At 44.4% G+C, this 22,259-nt stretch overlaps 1 protein-coding gene across 2 annotated transcripts; it reads left to right on the top strand.

The window, feature by feature from the left end:
• The first annotated feature begins 4,735 nt into the window (after positions 1–4,735).
• On the top strand, positions 4,736–11,126 carry LOC129817942 (uncharacterized). 2 transcript variants are annotated; one of them, XM_055873542.1, is made up of 21 exons: positions 4,736–4,806; positions 4,894–4,964; positions 5,043–5,138; positions 5,215–5,339; positions 5,587–5,730; positions 5,842–5,931; positions 6,017–6,181; positions 6,269–6,359; positions 6,440–6,657; positions 6,800–6,956; positions 7,185–7,393; positions 7,896–8,013; positions 8,286–8,497; positions 8,778–8,892; positions 9,030–9,199; positions 9,662–9,756; positions 9,834–9,964; positions 10,193–10,382; positions 10,583–10,724; positions 10,805–10,925; positions 11,010–11,126. In XM_055873542.1, the coding sequence occupies exons 1-21, from the start codon at positions 4,787–4,789 to the stop codon at positions 11,099–11,101; spliced, it is 2,772 nt and encodes a 923-aa protein (XP_055729517.1). In that variant the 5' UTR covers positions 4,736–4,786; the 3' UTR covers positions 11,102–11,126. The 2 variants fall into 2 exon arrangements, with proteins under 2 accessions (XP_055729517.1, XP_055729516.1); XM_055873541.1 differs by having other exon boundaries at positions 4,736–4,824.
• Positions 11,127–22,259: the final 11,133 nt, after the last annotated feature.

Genomic DNA, 22,259 nt, shown 5'->3' with positions numbered 1-22,259 from the left:
TAGGGTTCTTATTTTACAGCTGCAGCCAGTCACCAGTTTGTCTAAATTGTCCACCCCTCCTTTTGTGGCATTGTAATCCATTATGATTTCTGTTTTTTGATATTCCTGGCCACAGATTCTCCCATCCCTATGCAGTGTACTCATGAGTACCACATTTTTTACTTTCTTTGACTCGCAGGACACTAGGGGCGTGTCGGCCGTGAACACAAATTTAGAGGAATTGATTGGCCTGTTCCGTGTATCAAATCAAATCAAAGTTTATTTGTCACGTGCGCCAAATACAACAGGTGTAGACCTTACAGTGAAATGCTTACTTACAGGCTCTAACCAATAGTGCAAAAAAGGTATTAGGTGAACAATAGGTAAGTAAAGAAATAAAACAACAGTAAAAAGACAGTGAAAAATAACAGTAGCGAGGCTACATACAGGCACCGGTTAGTCTGGCTGATTGAGGTAGTATGTACATGTAGATATGGTTAAAGTGACTATGCATATATGATCAACAGAGAGTAGCAGTAGTGTAAAAGAGGGGTTGGGGGACACACACAATGCAAATAGTCCGTGTAGCCATTTGATTACCTGTTCCGGAATCTTATGGCTTAGGCGTAAAAACTGTTCAGAAGCCTTTTTATCCTAGACTTGGCACTCCGGTACCGCTTGCCATGCGGTAGTAGAGAGAACAGTCTATGACTGGGGTGGCTCGGGTCTTTTACAATTTTTAGAGCCTTCCTCTGACACTGCCTGGTGTAGAGGTCCTGGATGGCAGGCAGCTTAGCCCCAGTGATGTAGTGGGCCGTACGCACTACCCTCTGTAGTGCCTTGCGGTCAGAGGCAGAGCAATTGCCGTACCAGGCAGTGATGCAACCAGTCAGGATGCTCTCGATGTTGCAGCTGTAGAACCTTTTGAGGATCTGAGGACCCATGCCAAATCTTTTTAGTTTCCTGAGGGGGAATAGGCTTTGTTGTGCCCTCTTCATGACTGTCTTGGTGTGTTTGGACCATTGTAGTTTGTTGTTGATGTGGACACCGAGGAACTTGAAGCTCTCAACCTGCTCCACGACAGCCCCGTCGATGAGAATGGGGGCGTGCTCGGTCCTCCTTTTCCTGTAGTCCACAATCATCTCCTTAGTCTTGGTTAAGTTGAGGGATAGGTTGTTATTCTGGCACCACCCGGCCAGGTCTCTGACCTCCTCCCTGTAGGCTGTCTCGTCATTGTCGGTGATCAACAGGTTCCGACTGTTGTGTCGTCTGCAAACTTAATGATGGTGTTGGAGTCGTGCCTGGCCATGCAGTCGTGGGTGAACAGGGAGTACATGAGGGGACTGAGCACGCACCCCTGTGGGGCTCCAGTGTTGAGGGTCAGCCTGGCAGATGTGTTATTGCCTACCGTCACCACCTGGAGGCGGCCCGTCAGGAAGTCCAGGATCCAGTTGCAGAGGGAGGTGTTTAGTCCCAGGACCCTTAGCTTAGTGATGAGCTTTGAGGGTACTATGGTGTTGAACGCTGAGCTGTAGTCAATGAATAGCATTCTCACATAGGTGTTCCTTTTGTCCAGGTGGGAAAGGGCAGTGTGGAGAGCATCATCTGTGGATCTGTTTGGGCAGTATGTAAATTGAAGTGGGTCTAGGGTTTCTGGGATAATGGTGTTGATGTGAGCCCTTACCAGCCTTTCAAAACACTTCTTGGCTATGGATGTGACTGCTACGGGTCTGTAGTCATTTAGGCAGGTTGCCTTTGTGTTTTTGGGCACAGGGACTATGGTGGTCTGCTTGAAACATGTTGGTATTACAGACTCAATCAGGGAAATTATGAAAATGTCGGTGAAGACACCTGCCAGTTGGTCAGCACAACCCACATCCCTTGGTTCTTCTCAGGGGCTCCTCCATCTGGCTTCCCCGAATACAGTTCCACGCATGTGATGAAGCAGCATCACAGGCAGCCCAGATCTTGATTCCATATTTTGTGGGTTTAGACGGTATGTACTGCCTGAAGGGGCAGCGGCCCCTAAATGACATAAGCTGCTCATCAACAGTAACGTTGGGTCCAGGGTTGTAAAACAGGGGAAGGCGTCCATCCACTTGTCCCACACTGATCTGATTGCAGCTAGCTTGTCTCTGCCACCGAGCTGGTCTGGTGTCTCAGTTATCGAAACGGATAATCCTGGAAATAATGTGGAAGTTTTCCAGAGATGTTGCCAGTTTCTGCATCCTACAGGGATTCTGTGGATTCCCCATTGGATCTGAAAACACCAGCAAGGATAAGAACCCCAAAGTATGCATGTAAATAAGTTTGGTAATTCTCATTCCATCTGTCTCCAAAAACATGCCTTCCCTCCAAATTAGTGCAGTCCAGAATGATTTTCTGTATGGTGTCTTGGATGAACAGTTCAAAAGAAGACTTTATGTCCTGCACATGAGTAAGCGCCGTCCGCGTCGGCCCTGGTTGCATCCTTATCACATTAGCAGCCATGCGGGGTGGCTCATTCTTTGGGAAAGAAGACCATTCAATTTCACCCTTTTTTGACATCCTCCTGCAGGCTGCTGATGAGCTGGTTGCTGATGGGCTGGTCCTGGGGCTGGCTAAGGGTCAATCTCATCCCCTTCTTCCAACTTACTGTCAGACTCATGTTAGACTCATTCCAACTTACTGTCAGTCTACTGTCAGACTCATGACTTACATGTCAGAGACATGATCCTCATATTCATAAAGTTTTTCATCTTCCAAAGTGGAAGATGTTGCTTCCACACTAGCTTCTCTCTCTGCAAAAATTATTTCTGAGGCCCTCTGAGCAGATATTAGTTTTGCCATACTAATGGATTGTGGTAAGGAGCCACACATGCAAAGCTATTTGTTTGTTGTGTCCCTCCCCCAATTTGCACCTGGCTGGGGTAGAGTGTGGGAAAATACAGAATTTTTTACAATGTATCGGAAATAATGTAATAACATTGTGCAGGTTCCCGCAAGACACTGTGTAGTTTCACACACTACAAAGGGTAAAGCGACCGAGAAAGTGGGAGACAGGCAGACAGGCAGGGAGACAGGCAGGCTTTTGGTGCTATGTTGAAACAGCAGGCTCAGGGAGGAGGAGGACAGAGTGAAGGCACACAGCAAACCTTTTTGTTTCATTTTTACTTGTTTTCACCTACACACACACTTTTCCACATTTTTATTACCCTCGGGTCCAGTGGACCCGAACACCACATATGTAATATAAATGTGTAGGGGGGTGCACAGTGTGCACTCAATGAAAATCAGTTATTTTACTACATGTTCTTCACAGAAAATGAGCCAAGGCCAATGAGTCTTAGGTTGAAAAAAGTATTAATTGTATAATTTATATTTTAGTTAACATTCAAAATGAGTCCCACAGACCTGAACACCACACAAGGATTAAATACAAATAAATTATTATGTGATATAATTTGATGCAAACCACAATAGGTTTCTTTGTGGCAGTTTGATGCTAGTCTTACAAGTACAATCATGAACATAAACTTGTGAATATAAGCATTAATCCATACTGCTTCTGGCTCCCACATGCTAGGTGAACAGTGTGTACAGTATTCAATAACAAGCTCCAGTTCCGTTATTTAAATCATTAATCGGTAACCTAGGATCAATGCATTTTTGGTGTGCAATATACAACATGACAAAATGTGATTTTTCTGAATTAATGAGTAATAGTATCAGTGTTGTACTCAAGTCCATGTCACAATTTTCATGACTCGTACCTTACATTGGGCAGAATTTAGATTTAAAAAATGGTTGGATCCAGTGCTTGACTTGAACTGAAATAGGTTCCGGAACTCATTTTGGGTGCAGGTACTGTTCATTTATCGGTGCAGGCGCTCCCCAATATTTTTAGCTGATATTCTATAAGACGAACAGGACCGCAATCAGTAGAACATTTGAGGTGCCGATACTCAGCTTCGGTGAGCTCCTGCCCAAGTCAAGCACTGGTTGGACCGCAGCTTTTAGCACTACCAAGGGACTCTTGACTCAAGTATAAAGGACTCAGACTCAAACAATAGGGACTTAGGGCCAGACTCGGACTTCAGGTTTAGTGACTTGACAACGCCCCTGAATAGTATGTCTTAGCTGTGTTTACACAGGCAGCCCAATTCTGATCTTTTGCCCAATGATTGGCAAAAGAGCTGATCTGATTGGTCAAAATACTTATTACTGGACAAAGATCTGAATTAGGCTGCCTGTGTAAACTATTAATGCTATTATTGAAAAAGGCCAGTAAAACCAATTTTGTTTAGAAGGGATACAGCTTTTGTCAAAATTGACTTTTCGTAGCAGCTTTAGAACTTATGCAGCAGGTTAGAATAATTCATATAGCAGGTTAGGAGAAGTAGGTTAGGGTTAGGAAAAGGGTTAGCTAAAATGCCAAAAAAACTACTTTTGGAGTCAATTTGACAAAACCTGTATCCCTTCTAGACATAATCCAGCAGCACACCTTTGCCCTACTTTTCATTGTTTCGCTGATCACCTACCTGATAACATTTCGGATATAAATACAACATATAGAGCTAAAATGCTTATTTTCTCTATATGAAAGAGAAGCATATCCAATGCGGTTCAATCTGACTGTTCTGTCCTCTGATTACAGCTAACGAGCTGTGAGAGTGGGCCGTTGATTGATAATGACTATCACCTGTGGCCAGTGTGATTGGATACCAGATAAAACACCTGGGGAGGGGATCAAGCACAGTATTCCAGTCTCCTTTTGTGCTGCGCTTGCTCTTATGACAGTGTGGTTTTCGGTGCTGTGTACAAGCCAATGTGCAGATTTGTTGTGATGTGTGTTTTTAGATGTCTGTAAGTATCTTAGTATTTTTAGTTAATGTTTGATAAATGTGTGATTTATATGTTGTACTCTCATTTTAGTGTGACATGGGTTTTGCTGAGTGTTGCTGTCTCTGGGCAGTTCCGGAGGCCAAGTTCCAAGCCTAGTTCAAGTAAGGGCTCCCAACTTGTATAAAGTTGTGTACCTGACTAATACTGCTCAGTAGGACTTACTGCTATCTTCTCTCCAGGAAATGGTTTGCGGTCTGCTTGTCTTGGCAATGTCTTGAGGTTAACATTGGACAAAACTCTGACTGTGGGTAGCCAGCTAGAAATTGATGCCATCGGTGAGTCTTAGTACTGAAGAGTCATGAAGTTGGTGTGAACATTTTATTTCAGTCTAATCCGCAACTGTTCTTTCAGATGGCACTGACATTATACCGTTGTCGAACACCTTGGCTGCCCAGTGTGGATACAGCATTGAGTCTGACCCTTGGGGCAACACCAAAGTCTTTGCATCCTTGTTGGGCTGTTATGTTGACAACCAGGTACATTTCCAAAAGGGATACTGCGGTTAATTGACAACTACCTGGTCCTTTGTCCAACTTGCTGGTTGTCTTTTTATCAGCATATGTATACATTTCAACTTGTGAACAGTATTCATTTAGGGCAAACGATGCCAAAAGTTACCCATAAATGGAAAATTGGCATTCCAGGTTGTCCCTCCCTGTTTTGGCTAGTCTTATGCTTCGTGCCTAAAGAACATGACCCAGAACTAAGTGATTTGTTCCATAGGCGGATTTGGTGTTCACCCTTGGCCTGCGACTCCGAATGTATAGAGATGGCCTTTCAGAGCAGGTCAAGCATGATGTGACCAAGACGTGCAGCTATTCCCCCTGGGCCTCCCGGGAAATTCTCTGTGACAGGAACTACATGGAGGTGAGGCCTTTCTGATTATCCCTAGATTTGGTTTACTGCTATACTTTAAGGGGGGTGCAATACTTTGGTGTAGAATTTATTGATCAAGCCTTGGTGATTTGCTCTGTTCAGGTGTCAAGCCTCATTGTCACGCCAGAGACCCCTGTCAAAAAGGTCGCTGGCCAGCAGGTTCATGATTCCTGGGAAAATGCCATCCCTGACGTATGTCATTTAAGATGACTCATTTTTTTATACACATGACTGGCTACATTACTTGTCTGTAGTTACTATTTCCTTGCCACCACAGGCCACAGTCGCTCCAAATGGAATCTGGAAGATGACATTCCACACCCCTGACCCCAAGGTCATGTTGCTGACTGATGCTCAGCAGGCTGGTTATGGTGTGATGATGACCCAAACAAGACTGGTGATCCGAAGCCCCTACAACATGGCAGAGACTTATTCTGTAGAGGTGATCATCACTGGCCTAAGCAATTTTCTTGGTTATCACTTCCCTGTTATCATAATGCCATGTGATTAATATATTATTTCTCACCAGGTGGCTGGAGTTCCTATGGAGGTCTTCAGTGTGTCCACTTACGACAAGATTGGCAGTTTGCTTGTGGATTCAGCTGCTGCCTGTCCTACTGGTACATATGCTTTCTAAAGGTGATCTCTGGCTTTATACAAAAGAAGCACATTTCTGATTGTGTCTTGCCCAATATGTCAGGTGGTGTAGTCTTCACTGACAAGGTCATCACCTGGCATGTGCCTCGCCGCATCACCCCTCTGATTTCTAGTGCTGTTAAGATACTGGAGACGCACATGGGTATCTATGGACAGAGGCTGGATAAAACCAAGATGGCCGCCAGACACTACAAGCTGTCTGTCACGGAGTCTCACATCATCATTGAGATTCCAGTGGGGTCACCCGACGGCTACTACAAGGTCAGACTACTTGCATATTGTTCAGTAGGCCAGAACTCTCTAGCCCGTATAATGTTCTTAATGTAATTGTTTCACTATTTATCTGCCTAATGAACAACATGTTTTGAAATTTGCTTGATTATACAATTTCTATTGATTGCAGAGTCATGCCCCAGATTATGCTTACCACATAACCTACACTGTTGAACCGATGCTTGAGTTGCTGTGGAGGGCAGAAAACACACAGGCTGACACAAGATACAAAGTCCTCTTCCCCATCACAACCCCTCTGATGCCCAGGCCTCCACATGTTATTGACAGTAAGTCTGCTTCACTGGTACTGAAAGCAGGGGGTCTGTTTAGGATGGTTTACAGTTAAAACAACATTTAGTCTGGCAGTAACCTCCACTCTAGCAGATGCTGTCCCAGTCTCCAAGGAGGAAACATAACTCCCTGGTATAAAAATTATATTTGCAGGAATACTTTAATCTGTTTCTGGAACACCTGTTAAGTTTTACCTTTAACCCATGTTATGGCCTCTCTTCCAGACACTGTTCCTGAGCAGAGAGTGTTTGAAATCCTTCTGGGGACTTTCCTCAGTGATGTGGAGCTGATGAACATCACCTTCACCACCAGGGTGTTAACTGTTGCAGAGTGCAATGCCAGAGGCTTTGATGTCCAGGAGCACCACTTTGCTAACACCTCCAAGACCTTCTCAATACGAGTGCCCTTCTCAGATGAATTAGTCCTGAAACGAGTATGTTCCTTCGGTCAAATGTACTACTGCAATGACTTTTACTCAGTTTGTAATAGATCATTACTTATGTGGTGTGTGTATATATGAACAGGGTTTCATAAAGGGCAACTTAATGATTTGGCTCACACAGTACATCTGCCTAGATGCTGCATCTGAAACTTGCCTCATGCCTCATTATGATTATTATTTGACCATGCTTGTCACTTATGAACATTTTTGAACATCTTGGCATAGTTCTGTTATAATCTCCACCCGGCACAGCCAGAAGAGGACTGGCCACCCCTCATAGCCTGGTTCCTCTCTAGGTTTCTTCCTAGGTTTTGGCCTTTCTAGGGAGTTTTTCCTAGCCACCGTGCTTCTACACCTGCATTCTAGCTGTTTGGGGTTTTAGGCTGGGTTTCTGTACAGCACTTCGAGATATTATCTGATGTACGAAGGGCTATATAAAATTGATTGATTGAACATGACCAATGTAATTCTCTTTTCTATTTAATATATGCAGAACCCTGATCCCCTTACAACTGTGTACTTCCTCCCTCTGGTCTTCGGTTTGCTCGTCCTGCCTGAACAAACACCCTTCCCCCACCCTGCTGAGCTGGAGGCCTCCCGGGAAGATGTTGGTAAGGCCACTTAAGTTAAATATCACTTAAGTAGATTGACTGCAGGATCCAGTAAGGTATCTGATTTAAAAGCTTAACTCAATATTTCACTTCCATGGATGATAATTCTATTCCTATGTATTTAATCAAGTGAAATGCATAGGAATAGAAAGCAACAATTTAGGGTCTACTTCGATGCACTTAATCCTATCCAATAGGGAAACTGGGCCCAGGATGAGCACCCATCCAGTGCTTCAGATCAACTTGTTCCTTAGCTGCATTTTCTGTCTTAGTTCTTCCCACAATCACCGGCAGCTGCGACCAGGAGAGCTTCTACTTCTCTGTAAAATACGGGAGCCAACAGGATAACTTCCAGACCATGATGCTTCATGCTGGGTCATGGAGGGAGCTGGATACTGAGCTGGCAAAGCTGTACAGTCTCTCTGGCAACAGCACACACTTCAGTATCATAGTGCCCTTCACTGCACCTGCTGCAGCATTTGAGGTATATGTTCTGATCATAATTACTAGTAACGCTAATGCCACATGACTCTCGCTGTGCGCGATTCCTCAGATGACTATTGAACTGCCTAATACATCAGGGGTTGGCAACATGGTGATTTTATTTGCTCCATAAAGTTTGTTCTTTTAGGGAATTTAAAAGTGTGACATTGTCAAATGTGCTCTTGGTTTATTTGCACTGTTAAATTATGTTCTGACAGTTAGCTCAAAGTAACTGTTTAAATCAAGTTGCCTACCCCTAAACTAAATAACTGTCTTTCCAGCTGGTTCATTTCAAATCTATCAGAGCCAGAGTGGACTTGCTGCTGTTGGCGATGCCTAACATGTGGCTACTCGATGACCTTTCACTTGCCTGCTACTTCCCCCTGACTACAACTGGTTTGTTCTGTTTAAAATTGCTTTGGATTTTAATAATGTTACTTTAAATATGGCTAACAATTGCTTAAAATTTTACCAGAATGCAGTGTCACATTAGGTCAAGAGACTGACTTGTATGCACTTTGAACACATTTCAGAGTGCTACTCCAACGGCACAGTGACTGCACTGGCGGTTAAGGTGGAATCTGTTAGCAACTTGAACCCTGAATACCTGACCTTGAGGGACCAGTCATGTAAACCAGCCTTCAGCAATGACCGCTTTGCTTTCTTCTCCTTCAAACTCAACTCCTGTGGCACCACAAGAACAGTAAGACTGCTTCTAGGCCTGAACTCATCAGTAATGTGGATCTAAAACTTGACTTTGAATCAGATTATGTGGATATCAATGTTTATTTGTCATGTGCGCTGAATACAACAGGTGTCAATCTTACAGTGAAATTCTTACTTACAGGCTCTAACCAATAGCGAAAAGTTATTAGGTGAACAATAGGTAGGTAAAGAAATAAAGACGGGCTATAGAAGTAGCAAGGCTACATACAGACACCGGTTAGTCAGGCTGAGGTAGATATGGTTAAAGTGACTATGCATATGATGACCAGAGGGGTGGGTGGGACAATGCAGATGTGCAATCTAGGATTTGATCCTAGATCGGCACACCTACTGACACTGCATATGGACCCATGTGTTAAGAGTCAACCTCTGTATGTTGAATGACATTCTTCATACTGCACTGGGAATATTGCATTTCTAATTGTTCCTATCTTTCTAGTTCTTTGACAATGTCATGGTGTATGAGAATGAAATTGCCTTGCCATACAACACAGGCAAACAAAGTAGGAAAGGTCCATTCACTCCAGAGTATCGGTAAGAATACATGCCACTATGTTGTGAATGATTTTCAGTCCCATGCGTATTGTCACTGGTTGGCCCTCATTTTTCAGATTCACCATCTCTTGCTACTACCTGCTCAACTATACAAAAACCATGGCATTCCGTGCTAGCCCAAGGAGTACTGACCCCGTGGCAGATCCTGGGGTGGGACATCTGGTAGTCCAAATCAGACTGTCCCAGGGTAAGATGAGTGACTGTCCCAAATCAGCCTTCTAGTCAGACTGCTTGGGTTACTAGTTCTAAACTTAAATACATTTCTTGACTGAATTAGCATGTAAAACATGTGCAAGGTTGATTCAGTCTGAGGTGACAGGTCATGACTTTGTCCCAGCTGGATGAGGAGACATGTAATCAACTCATGATGTAATAAACATTCAGGTAGACTCTGCTCACTGGTTCTGTCTTTCAGATAGCTCTTATGCCTTATTCTACCAAACTGAGGACTACCCAGTGGAGAAGTACTTGAGAGAGCCTCTGTATTTTGAGGTGGAGCTGATGCAGTCCACTGACCCTCAAATAGAGTTGGTGTTGGAGAACTGCTGGGCCACACTGCACAAGGACAGGACTTCTCTTCCTAGCTGGGACCTCATCATTGACAGGTAGCTAGCATTTTTTTTTTCTTGATTCATTTTAGGCAGAATAAGTGACCAGGGTCTCATTCACTAGTAAACTGGCTGAAACAAATGGACTACTTGCCCAAAACCTTTCACTTGCAAAACAGTTTGTTATAGTATGCATTAATGAATACAGCCCATTCTTCATGATAGTTATCTAATCTCTTGCCCACTCCTACTCTCAGCTGTGAGAATCTTGATGACCTCTACCTCACTGTCTTCCATCCCGTTGTTGCGGACACAAGGATTCATGTCCCAGCTCACATCAAACGCTTCTCCATCAAGATGTTCACCTTCTCCAAGGATGATGCAGTTCTGAAAGAACAGGTATGTAGACTGTTTCCTCTGGAAAGTCTATTCTCTTAGATGCTAGCCTGAGTTATTTTAAATACTCTGTTCTCTCATAGATCTTTGTTCATTGTGACGCAGTCCTCTGTGACACCACCAAACCTGATGGCATCTGTTCAGGCCAGTGTGCAAATGCCCTGAGGTATGCAAACTCTCACAGACCAACTGGCTCAAAAAGAGGTATGTTCCATTGGCTGCTGATGGCTCTTATCAGCCACATCAGTAATTCCTCCAGACCCTGAATTGTGTCTGCTCTTGTTCTAGGTCGAAGAGCTGCAGATGCCAGCCAGTATAAGAAAAAGATCTCATCTGGACCTGTTCTTCTCTCTGACTCCAACTTGTTCTGGAAAAAATAATAAATCTTATTCTGTTAAGTCTCCACACACTGGATTTGTGTTCCACTACTTCATTTTGCAGAAGTTCCATGTAATTATTGACTCAATAGCTATTCACTAAGCCACTTCTACAGCATGTAGTGCCAGACAATATTGGCACCGTAGTTAAGAACTCTAAATTTAGTTGCAGCTTGGTTTCTACTCATTAGTTTGAAATTTGACTACCTTAATTTTTCAATGTTAAGAAAATCACCAAGGTGCAATACTTGGTTAAATAGCCTTTGACAAATACTGAACAAAATGCATCTAGTCCTGAACTTGCTGTACCTTTCTACTAGCAATCTGGTTTGCTTAAACTTCTCAAGTTGAGGGGTGCCTGTACCTATGTTACTGTAGGTTATCAATGGGATTCTTTTTCTCTCATGGGTGTAGTTTGGCTCATCCTACTGGACCACTCATGACCTTCAATGGAGACTCAGTTTTTGGACTGAGCTTAAGCAGCTGACTTTGGGATTGGCATAGCACCTTTTTGTATGGACAAGCTTTAATTAAATTTGTCATTAGTGAAAACTGCTAATCTGTATTGCAGTCTTCATTTCCCCAGAATTAAGGCATTAAATAGTTTTGGAAGTTCAAGAAAATTCTGGTCTGTTACCAACACAATGGTGCAGTCAACACTTGCGCCAATCACATGGAGGTTTGACACTGTTGGGTTGCTTTGCCTCTGGTACTGGGGGCATTAAGTGCAAGATATGAAATTGGCAGATTGTACACTGCAACCCCTTTAATCGTCTTCCAATTGTCTAAACGGGGTCTGACGGTGTCTTCCAGCAGGATAACCTAAACACAAGCACCTAGCAATTGTTAGTACACTTGACTTCCTGTGATGAGTTGTCTGAATCCCATCAGTGTTAATCTCCACCCAATTTTGTATTGGGTGCCAATTTTACCACTTATTTTTCTAAACATTGAAAAGGTTTTTTGTAATTGACAACCCAATGTATGCATAATTCAAATTAATCTAAGGGTGCAAATGTATTTGGCTGGCACTGGAAGGACCAATGTTTGTTACCCTATAGGTAGGCTTTGCATTACTTCCAGATTGTCTGACATGGCCAGTCTTCCTTGACATAAGTTCCGTGTGTACCAGCGTTCTTGTGCTGAGTAATGGGATGCCTGCTCAATTGCCAATTTTGGTTCCCCTCAAAATGGAAGGGAAGCTGTAATGTGGCAGTGAAGTACTTCAATAGGCCAAGTTGTCTACTGCCTCGTTACTAAATCTGACTCGCATTTTCAGGAAACGTCTAACTAAAATTGGTACTGCTCTTTCATTTTGGACGTTAGGCTACTTGCACAAACATTTGAGATGTATTGCCGGTTCCTCTGAACCATGGCTATAGTTTGACATCAGCTGTAGTAACTCGGCTTCTAGGGATAAGTCATTGGCTAGGAGGGCCCTATTACTGTTCCATCACTTGTCAATGGACAGTCCCACTCACCAGTGCTTGACTTGGCCTGAAAGGTGACAGTACTGATGCAGGCGCTCAAACATTTGTGCTAATATTCTGAGGAACAGGCGCTCAGACATTAGGAAGTGAAGATATTCTGCTCTGAGCCCCCGCCCAAGTAAAGCATGCCACTCGCACCTTGCATCAACAAATCGCATCGCCAATTAGTTATTGTTCCGTTCCCCTCAAATGAAATTGACCCCAGACCCGATGTATGGCCAGAAAACATAGCTGAGCCATGTGGGTTAAAAGGTCCTGTCCTTTAAGCGCAAGTCTATGCTTCATACCTTAAAGCTAACATTCTTAATCAGTTTACTGCATTTATTTCCTAATGTGTAGTCCCAATGTTTTACACCTTACATGTACATAACCTTGATTTCACATTCCAGTCCCACTTTGATTAGAGAAACAATGTCCGTTTTCATTCTCTGTACTCCATGTGAGTGAACATCAAGTGTAAGTGAGGCCATGCTGTCACAGAAGTAGGCCTTAGTCTGCTCTTCAAAATAGGTCCACAAAGTATCCAGCTACCTCTCATACGCAGTGCCTCAAAGTAGTCTTACCCCTTGATTTAATCTACTTACTGCCTGAATTACAAATTGATTAAAAATACTGGACAAATGCAAAATGTAAAGTTTCATGAGCTGAAATAAAAGGTCATGTTCCAAATGCAAAGCTTTTTTGCACTTGTTAATCCCTGTTAGTGAGCATTTTTCCTTTGCCAAGATTAACATGAGGTTTGGCATAGCAAGAAGCTGATTTAAAGAGCATGATCATTACACAGGTGCACCTAGTGCTGGGGACAAAAGGCCCCTAAAATAAGATGCCACAATTGCACGCTTCCTTCACATGTCATGTTGATTGCAGTAATGTTCAAAACTTAACATTTCTCTACCGGTTTAGAGAATTTGGCAGTACATACAACCAGCCTCAACCACAGACCACGCCAGCCCAGGACCTACATCAGGCTTCACCTGTGGGATTGTCTGAGGGGTGCTGAGTTTATCTGTAATAAAGCCCTTTTGTGGGGAAACTCATTTTGATTGGCTGTGCAATTGCCCTCCCGTGGCTGCTCCATTTAGGTTAGTATTGTGGAACACAATGTTGCCCCATCAGTTCTATCACAACCATAACTGTTTTAAAATCACCTTTGGTCTCAATCTGAGCAGTGTCCTTTCCCTCTGGCAAATGCATTAAGACGGACACCTGTATCTTTGTAGTAACTGGGTGTATTGATACACCACCCAAAACCTAATAATTTCACTATGCTTAAAGGGATATATTCAGCTTTTTAGATCTACCTATCGGTGCCCTTTACGAGGCATTGGAAAAACTCCCTGGTCTTTATGGTTTAATCTGTGTTTGAAGTTCACTACTCGATTGGACCTTACAGAATTTTGTGTGGTGTACAGATATGATTAGTCATTCAAATCAGGTTAACCACTATTGAACACAATGATTCCATGCAACTCATTTGTTAAGCGCATTTTATACACCTGAACTTAGACTTGCCATAACAAAGGGGTTGAATACTTGGCTCAAGACATTTCAGCGTTTCATTTTTTATTAATTTGAAACATTTCTACAAACAAAATTCCACTTTGACATTAAGGGGTGTTGTGTAGATCAGTGACAAATCTCTATAATTTAAGTTTCAGGCTGTAACAACGTGGGAAAAGTAGTGATGTGAATACTTTCTGAAGGCACTGTACAACAGACTAGCGCAAGTAGATTCTAGTCTGCTTCTTGCTGCCTTGTTCTGTGAAGGTTGAATGTTTTATATGCATTGTACTAAACTTTACCCATCAACTACTGATGTATTGAGTCCTTCAGTTTCATAGTTATCAGAACGCTAGTGCCCAATACTCAAAGGCTTTCGTTTGAGGTATCCCTACACCAGGTACAACAAAGCACAACCATGTTTTTCCATATCTCAAGTCTCCCATATATGAAATGGATGGTTGTGTAAAAATGTTTTACTGAAAGGGGTTAAATTGATAAATAGGGACACACCACCTAAAGTCAAACCGTGCAGAATGATGCATGGCTGGAAGGGGGGTGAGCCACAAGCTGATGTAACTCAAAAGTACAAGCTCTGATATTTCTACAATGTGGAATACAAGTAGTCAGTTGTCTTCCCTACATACAAACATATCTTAATGCATATTGGAAATATAGACCTGTCAACACAGATACAATAGGAGGAAATAACTGACTATTTATGATGAATGTAAGCCTTTTGGTAACTGTTGAAAACAGACAACTGTCAAGTCAAATTTGCTCTCATTCAGTGCTGTACGGTCGTGCCTGACACAAACGCATACACTAAAGTGTTTGGATGTTGTGGCTATTGTAATCAGCGCTAAGGCAAGCTCAGACACAAAACGTATTTTAAGTAAAAGGTTGCTCTGTGGATTTTATGTTCAGCTTCTTCCAATTAAGTTAGGGCCCCCCCCAAGACTTAACTCCAAATCCATTATGGTGCCCAAAATGGCGGTTTAATAACCTGATTTGTACACTTATGACCACTACTTAAGAGTATTTCTGTGTAATTCAACTGTTAGTAATCCATCATGCCCACCATTTACACTCAAACACCTTTGTCTGGATTTATAAAAAAGTAGACTGCTTGGCATGGCAAAACCAGGCAATCCAAGTCACGAGCGTCTGAGGATCAATGAGGCAACTGGGAGGCTCCAACGAAAGGAAAGAGAATCCAACCCTGGACTCAGACACCCTCTCCCTAGCTCTACAACTTGCCCCCACTGTAGTATAACTTGTGCCTCCAGGATTGGGCTCTTAAGTCACCTCATTATTTAGAAGTGAGCTTTGATTCATTGCTAGCCTAAAAAGTCTGCCTGAATCCAACATGACCTTCCGCTGGCTCACTGCATTTGTGATGCACATCGGGATGTTCCGGTGCACTCTTATCCTGTTCCGGTTGAGCTGGCACATTGCTTCTTCCAGACAGTCATGTCCATCATCCTGGCTGTCTGGACCTGGAGTTGCTGTAGATGTTGACATTAAGGTGTATTAAAATGCAACCAGAATGACACTCATTAACAAGAAATGCCATCAACTTAGTGTCATTGGAATTGCACCACTCCAATGGCAATACTATTGAGGATCTCCTAGAACTATCCTCCATAGGCCCACTCCTCCTATCAGGCAGTTACTAGAAAGAGAGACTGGACTGCCATGTCAGGCCATTCAACAGACACAAATTGCTTGTGTACATTGCCCTCATTCTATTTTGCTACCAACCATAGCTGACCAGCCCATGTGGCACCTGAACTGGACTAGCATGTGAAGAATGAGCTCATGCTGGGGTGACTCATGCATTGGTCTGTGAAACTGCAGTAATTCCAACATCCCTATAAGGACATGCCATTTTATGACGAACAAGAGGCCGCTTAGGATGGTCAAACTTGCTGTATGTGATTATTTATGGAGGCTGGGGATTGACTGGGATATAGTGGTCTTTGTACACCATGCCTGATCAGCTCCACCTCCTTTCCAACCCTTTAACTGTCCATCAAAGCAAAGGGATCATCTTCAAATGTATATGGAGCTGTGCTATGTCCCTCAAAACTAAGCTACACTAACCTCCAAGTAACTGGAGGTTACTCTCACAGGTTGCCACTCTCCACATTTCCTGCTGGGCGTGCCCCAGTAAATAATCAATGCCAACCACCCACAGTTAATACAGGCTACATTTTCATCCCGACTTCCAAAGGAATATAAAGATATGTACATTTACATTTTACATTTAAGTCATTTAGCAGACGCTCTTATCCAGAGCGACTTACAAATTGGTGCATTCACCTTATGATATCCAGTGGAACAACCACTTTACAATAGTGCATCTAACTCTTTTAAGGGGGGGGGGGGGGGGTTAGAAGGATTACTTTATCCTATCCTAGGTATTCCTTAAAGAGGTGGGGTTTCAGGTGTCTCCGGAAGGTGGTGATTGACTCCGCTGACCTGGCGTCGTGAGGGAGTTTGTTCCACCATTGGGGTGCCAGAGCAGCGAACAGTTTTGACTGGGCTGAGCGGGAACTGTACTTCCTCAGAGGTAGGGAGGCGAGCAGGCCAGAGGTGGATGAACGCAGTGCCCTTGTTTGGGTGTAGGGCCTGATCAGAGCCTGAAGGTACGGAGGTGCAGTTCCCCTCACAGCTCCGTAGGCAAGCACCATGGTCTTGTAGCGGATGCGAGCTTCAACTGGAAGCCAGTGGAGAGAGCGGAGGAGCGGGGTGACGTGAGAGAACTTGGGAAAGTTGAACACCAGATGGGCTGCGGCGTTCTGGATGAGTTGTAGGGGTTTAATGGCACAGGCAGGGAGCCCAGCCAACAGCGAGTTGCAGTAATCCAGACGGGAGATGACAAGTGCCTGGATTAGGACCTGCGCCGCTTCCTGCGTGAGGGAGGGTCGTACTCTGCGAATGTTGTAGAGCATGAACCTACAGGAACGGGTCACCGCCTTGATGTTAGTTGAGAACGACAGGGTGTTGTCCAGGATCACGCCAAGGTTCTTAGCACTCTGGGAGGAGGACACAATGGAGTTGTCAACCGTGATGGCGAGATAGGACATGTAGGACATGACCTGCAGGACTTGGCCATATTCAACATAAAAAAAACATAGGCATCGAAAGGCAAGTATGTTTGTGACAGCCCTTTCAGACTCCTTCACAACCAGACAACCAACCATTCCACTACTGGAGTATCCTCAGCCTCATTCAGGCGGAGGTAACATTCTGGTTAGTCAATGGGTCTCGTTGGCATGCAAGATGCATCTGTTGAATGCCTGCAACCAACTGTTGTAGAAATGGAAATTGATCACCACACAGCCCTGAATACCCTGTCAAACATACAGGAATGATACTGCTCTTGTTGCTGCAGCTTGCACAGAATGACCAGTTAGCTGTGCAACCTGGTCAGGCTCCAGAACTACAACCACTACTGTTAGCTGTGTAACCTGGTCAGGCTCCAGAACTACAACCACTACTGTTAGCTGTGTAACCTGGTCAGGCTCCTGAACTACAACCACTACTGTTAGCTGTGTAACCTGGTCAGGCTCCAGAACTACAACCACCACTGTTAGCTGTGCAACCTGGTCAGACTCCAGAACTACAACCACTACTGTTAGCTGTGTAACCTGGTCAGACTCCAGAACTACAACCACTACTGTTAGCTCCTGAACTACAACCACTACTGTTAGCTGTGTAACCTGGTCAGGCTCCTGAACTACAACCACTACGGTCAGGCTCCTGAACTACAACCACTACTGTTAGCTGTGTAACCTGGTCAGGCTCCTGAACTACAACCACTACTGTTAGCTGTGTAACCTGGTCAGACTCCAGAACTACAACCACTACTGTTAGCTGTGCAACCTGGTCAGGCTCCTGAACTACAACCACTACTGTTAGCTGTGCAACCTGGTCAGGCTCCAGAGCTACAACCACTACTGTTAGCTGTGTAACCTGGTCAGGCTCCAGAGCTACAACCACTACTGTTAGCTGTGTAACCTGGTCAGGCTCCAGAACTACAACCACTACTGTTAGCTGTGCAACCTGGTCAGACTCCTGAACTACAACCACTACTGTTAGCTGTGTAACCTGGTCAGGCTCCTGAACTACAACCACTACTGTTAGCTGTGTAACCTGGTCAGACTCCAGAATTACAACCACTACTGTTAGCTGTGCAACCTGGTCAGGCTCCAGAGCTACAACCACTACTGTTAGCTGTGTAACCTGGTCAGGCTCCAGAGCTACAACCACTACTGTTAGCTGTGTAACCTGGTCAGACTCCAGAGCTACAACCACTACTGTTAGCTGTGTAACCTGGTCAGGCTCCTGAACTACAACCACTACTGTTAGCTGTGTAACCTGGTCAGGCTCCTAGACTACAACCACTACTGTTAGCTGTGTAACCTGGTCAGGCTACAGAACTACAACCACTACTGTTAGCTGTGTAACCTGGTCAGACTCCAGAACTACAACCACTACTGTTAGCTGTGTAACCTGGTCAGGCTCCAGAACTACAACCACTACTGTTAGCTGTGTAACCTGGTCAGGCTCCTGAACTACAACCACTACTGTTAGCTGTGTAACCTGGTCAGGCTCCTGAACTACAAACCCTACTGTTAGCTGTGTAACCTGGTCAGGCTCCAGAACTACAACCACTACTGTTAGCTGTGCAACCTGGTCAGACTCCAGAACTACAACCACTACTGTTAGCTGTGCAACCTGGTCAGACTCCAGAACTACAACCACTACTGTTAGCTGTGCAACCTGGTCAGGCTCCAGAACTACAACCACTACTGTTAGCTGTGTAACCTGGCCAGGCTCCTGAACTACAACCACTACTGTTAGCTGTGTAACCTGGTCAGGCTCCTGAACTACAACCACCACTGTTAGCTGTGTAACCTGGTCAGGCTCCAGAACTACAACCACTACTGTTAGCTGTGCAACCTGGTCAGACTCCAGAACTACAACCACTACTGTTAGATGTGCAACCTGGTCAGGCTCCAGAACTACAACCACTACTGTTAGCTGTGTAACCTGGCCAGGCTCCTGAACTACAACCACTACTGTTAGCTGTGTAACCTGGTCAGGCTCCAGAACTACAACCACTACTGTTAGCTGTGTAACCTGGTCAGGCTCCAGAACTACAACCACTACTGTTAGCTGTGCAACCTGGTCAGACTCCAGAACTACAACCACTACTGTTAGCTGTGTAACCTGGTCAGGCTCCAGAACTACAACCACTACTGTTAGCTGTGTAACCTGGTCAGGCTCGAGAACTACAACCACTACTGTTAGCTGTGTAACCTGGTCAGACTCCAGAACTACAACCACTACTGTTAGCTGTGTAACCTGGTCAGGCTCCTGAACTACAACCACTACTGTTAGCTGTGTAACCTGGTCAGGCTCTAGAACTACAACCACTACTGTTAGCTGTGTAACCTGGTCAGGCTCCAGAATTACAACCACTACTGTTAGCTGTGCAACCTGGTCAGGCTCCTGAACTACAACCACTACTGTTAGCTGTGCAACCTGGTCAGGCTCCAGAGCTACAACCACTACTGTTAGCTGTGTAACCTGGTCAGACTCCAGAGCTACAACCACTACTGTTAGCTGTGTAACCTGGTCAGGCTCCTGAACTACAACCACTACCGTTAGCTGTGTAACCTGGTCAGGCTCCTGGACTACAACCACTACCGTTAGCTGTGTAACCTGGTCAGGCTACAGAACTACAACCACTACTGTTAGCTGTGTAACCTGGTCAGACTGCAGAACTACAACCACTACTGTTAGCTGTGTAACCTGGTCAGGCTCCAGAACTACAACCACTACTGTTAGCTGTGTAACCTGGTCAGGCTCCTGAACTACAACCACTACTGTTAGCTGTGTAACCTGGTCAGGCTCCTGAACTACAACCACTACTGTTAGCTGTGTAACCTGGTCAGGCTCCAGAACTACAACCACTACTGTTAGCTGTGCAACCTGGTCAGGCTCCAGAACTACAACCACTACTGTTAGCTGTGCAACCTGGTCAGGCTCCAGAACTACAACCACTACTGTTAGCTGTGCAACCTGGTCAGGCTCCAGAACTACAACCACTACTGTTAGCTGTGTAACCTGGCCAGGCTCCTGAACTACAACCACTACTGTTAGCTGTGTAACCTGGTCAGGCTCCAGAACTACAACCACTACTGTTAGCTGTGTAACCTGGTCAGACTCTAGAACTACAACCACTACTGTTAGCTGTGTAACCTGGTCAGGCTCCAGAACTACAACCACTACTGTTAGCTGTGTAACCTGGTCAGGTTCCTGAACTACAACCACTACTGTTAGCTGTGTAACCTGGTCAGGCTCCTGAACTACAACCACTACTGTTAGCTGTGTAACCTGGTCAGGCTACAGAACTACAACCACTACTGTTAGCTGTGTAACCTGGTCAGACTCCTGAACTACAACCACTACTGTTAGCTGTGTAATCTGGTCAGGCTCCTGAACTACAACCACTACTGTTAGCTGTGCAACCTGGTCAGACTCCAGAACTACAACCACTACTGTTAGCTGTGCAACCTGGTCAGACTCCAGAACTACAACCACTACTGTTAGTTGTGTAACCTGGTCAGGCTCCTAAACTACAACCACTACTGTTAGCTGTGTAACCTGGTCAGGCTCCTGAACTACAACCACTACTGTTAGCTGTGTAACCTGGTCAGGCTCCTGAACTACAACCACTACTGTTAGCTGTGTAACCTGGTCAGACTCCAGAACTACAACCACTACTGTTAGCTGTGCAACCTGGTCAGGCTCCTGAACTACAACCACTACTGTTAGCTGTGTAACCTGGTCAGGCTGCAGAACTACAACCACTACTGTTAGCTGTGTAACCTGGTCAGACTCCAGAACTACAACCACTACTGTTAGCTGTGTAACCTGGTCAGACTCCAGAACTACAACCACTACTGGCTACTTTGTCTTCTCACCCTGATAGGACACAGTCATGACCTGTCACCTCAGACTGAATCAACCTTGCACATGTCGTTTTATTGGGGAAATTGCTAGATTGGGCATCGCTAGAGTAAAGTGACCAGACTTCCGAGGAACATTTCCAGTTTGGCGGTCAATATACCATTAAAATATCCAATGTTATTATCTATGAAATAAAAAAGGGGGACAATTCCGGTGTCATGTATTTAGTCTAACAGGCACACTGTGATAGAGAAAACAACTATATTACAGGAACACTACAGACAAGACAGAACTGTCTGATCTGAACAGCCATTCAGTGGTCCTGGTAGTCTGGGTAGAATAAGAGCAGAAGAGAACATGAGCAAAATTAAAAAAAACAGACAATAGTATATGTGAAATACTTAACAAAATAAAGAAATAAGATGCTGATGAGGTTGGTAACTACATAATATACCAACCTAATCTGTATATTTTTCAGAAGAATGTATTTTCTTCAGGATTGCTCTGTCTTTGGCCAGCTTCTCCATGAACTCCTGGCAGGGGAGGATGAAGTTTGTCTTCACAATAAGCATGGCCTTGAAGGTCGGAACAGTGAACCTATTTCTTGCTGCTGTCCATATATCATTAATTTAGGAGAACACTCTCGACTGGTGCATTACTTCCAGGTAAGCACATGACAACAGACGCTAATTTAGCCAGGTTAGTGTGTGGGATGTCGTTCTCTTTGAAGAGTGTAACCATCATGCTCCATATCTGACTAAGCGTTGTCTCAGATGTTTTCCATTCTTCAAGCGATCCCCCATTTAGGAACTCTTGCAGGCCAATAACCTCGTCAAACAATGCATCCTCATTGATGGTCACAATGGGGCATTTTTCCTGCAGTGTGGCTGCTGCCTTCTGGATCTCTTCACGCTGAGGTTGCCTTTTTAAAAGGAGACAATGTAAATCTTTTAGATTATCTGTTTGCCTTCCCCAATGCTTGCAAGTAGTTCACAGCCGTAGTGAAGAATGATTGGGATGTTTCGAGAAAGCTCTCTTTAGACATTGCTCCATTTTCCTCTAGCTCTCTCAGAAGTCCTCTGACCAAAACTGGAATGAAGTTGTCATCATGTCTTGCAGTCAATTTTGCCTCAACGTTTCTCAGAATTGCAGTTGACTCCACAGCACAGCAGTCCTGGCCTTCA

Source organism: Salvelinus fontinalis, chromosome 20, assembly GCF_029448725.1.
Source record: "Salvelinus fontinalis isolate EN_2023a chromosome 20, ASM2944872v1, whole genome shotgun sequence".
In the NCBI taxonomy this organism is placed as follows: Eukaryota; Metazoa; Chordata; class Actinopteri; order Salmoniformes; family Salmonidae; genus Salvelinus; species Salvelinus fontinalis.
The sequence above is the reverse complement of the archived record's forward strand: the minus strand, read 5'-3'. Positions and strand labels throughout refer to the sequence as shown.

Coding starts and splice junctions, on each gene's coding strand:
- LOC129817942 (XM_055873541.1), top strand. CDS start 4,787: ATGTGCAGATTTGTTGTGATGTGTGTTTTTAGATGTCT. Junction 6,360..6,439: donor AGCTGCTGCCTGTCCTACTG/GTACATATGCTT, acceptor CCAATATGTCAG/GTGGTGTAGTCTTCACTGAC. Junction 8,014..8,285: donor GGCCTCCCGGGAAGATGTTG/GTAAGGCCACTT, acceptor TTTCTGTCTTAG/TTCTTCCCACAATCACCGGC.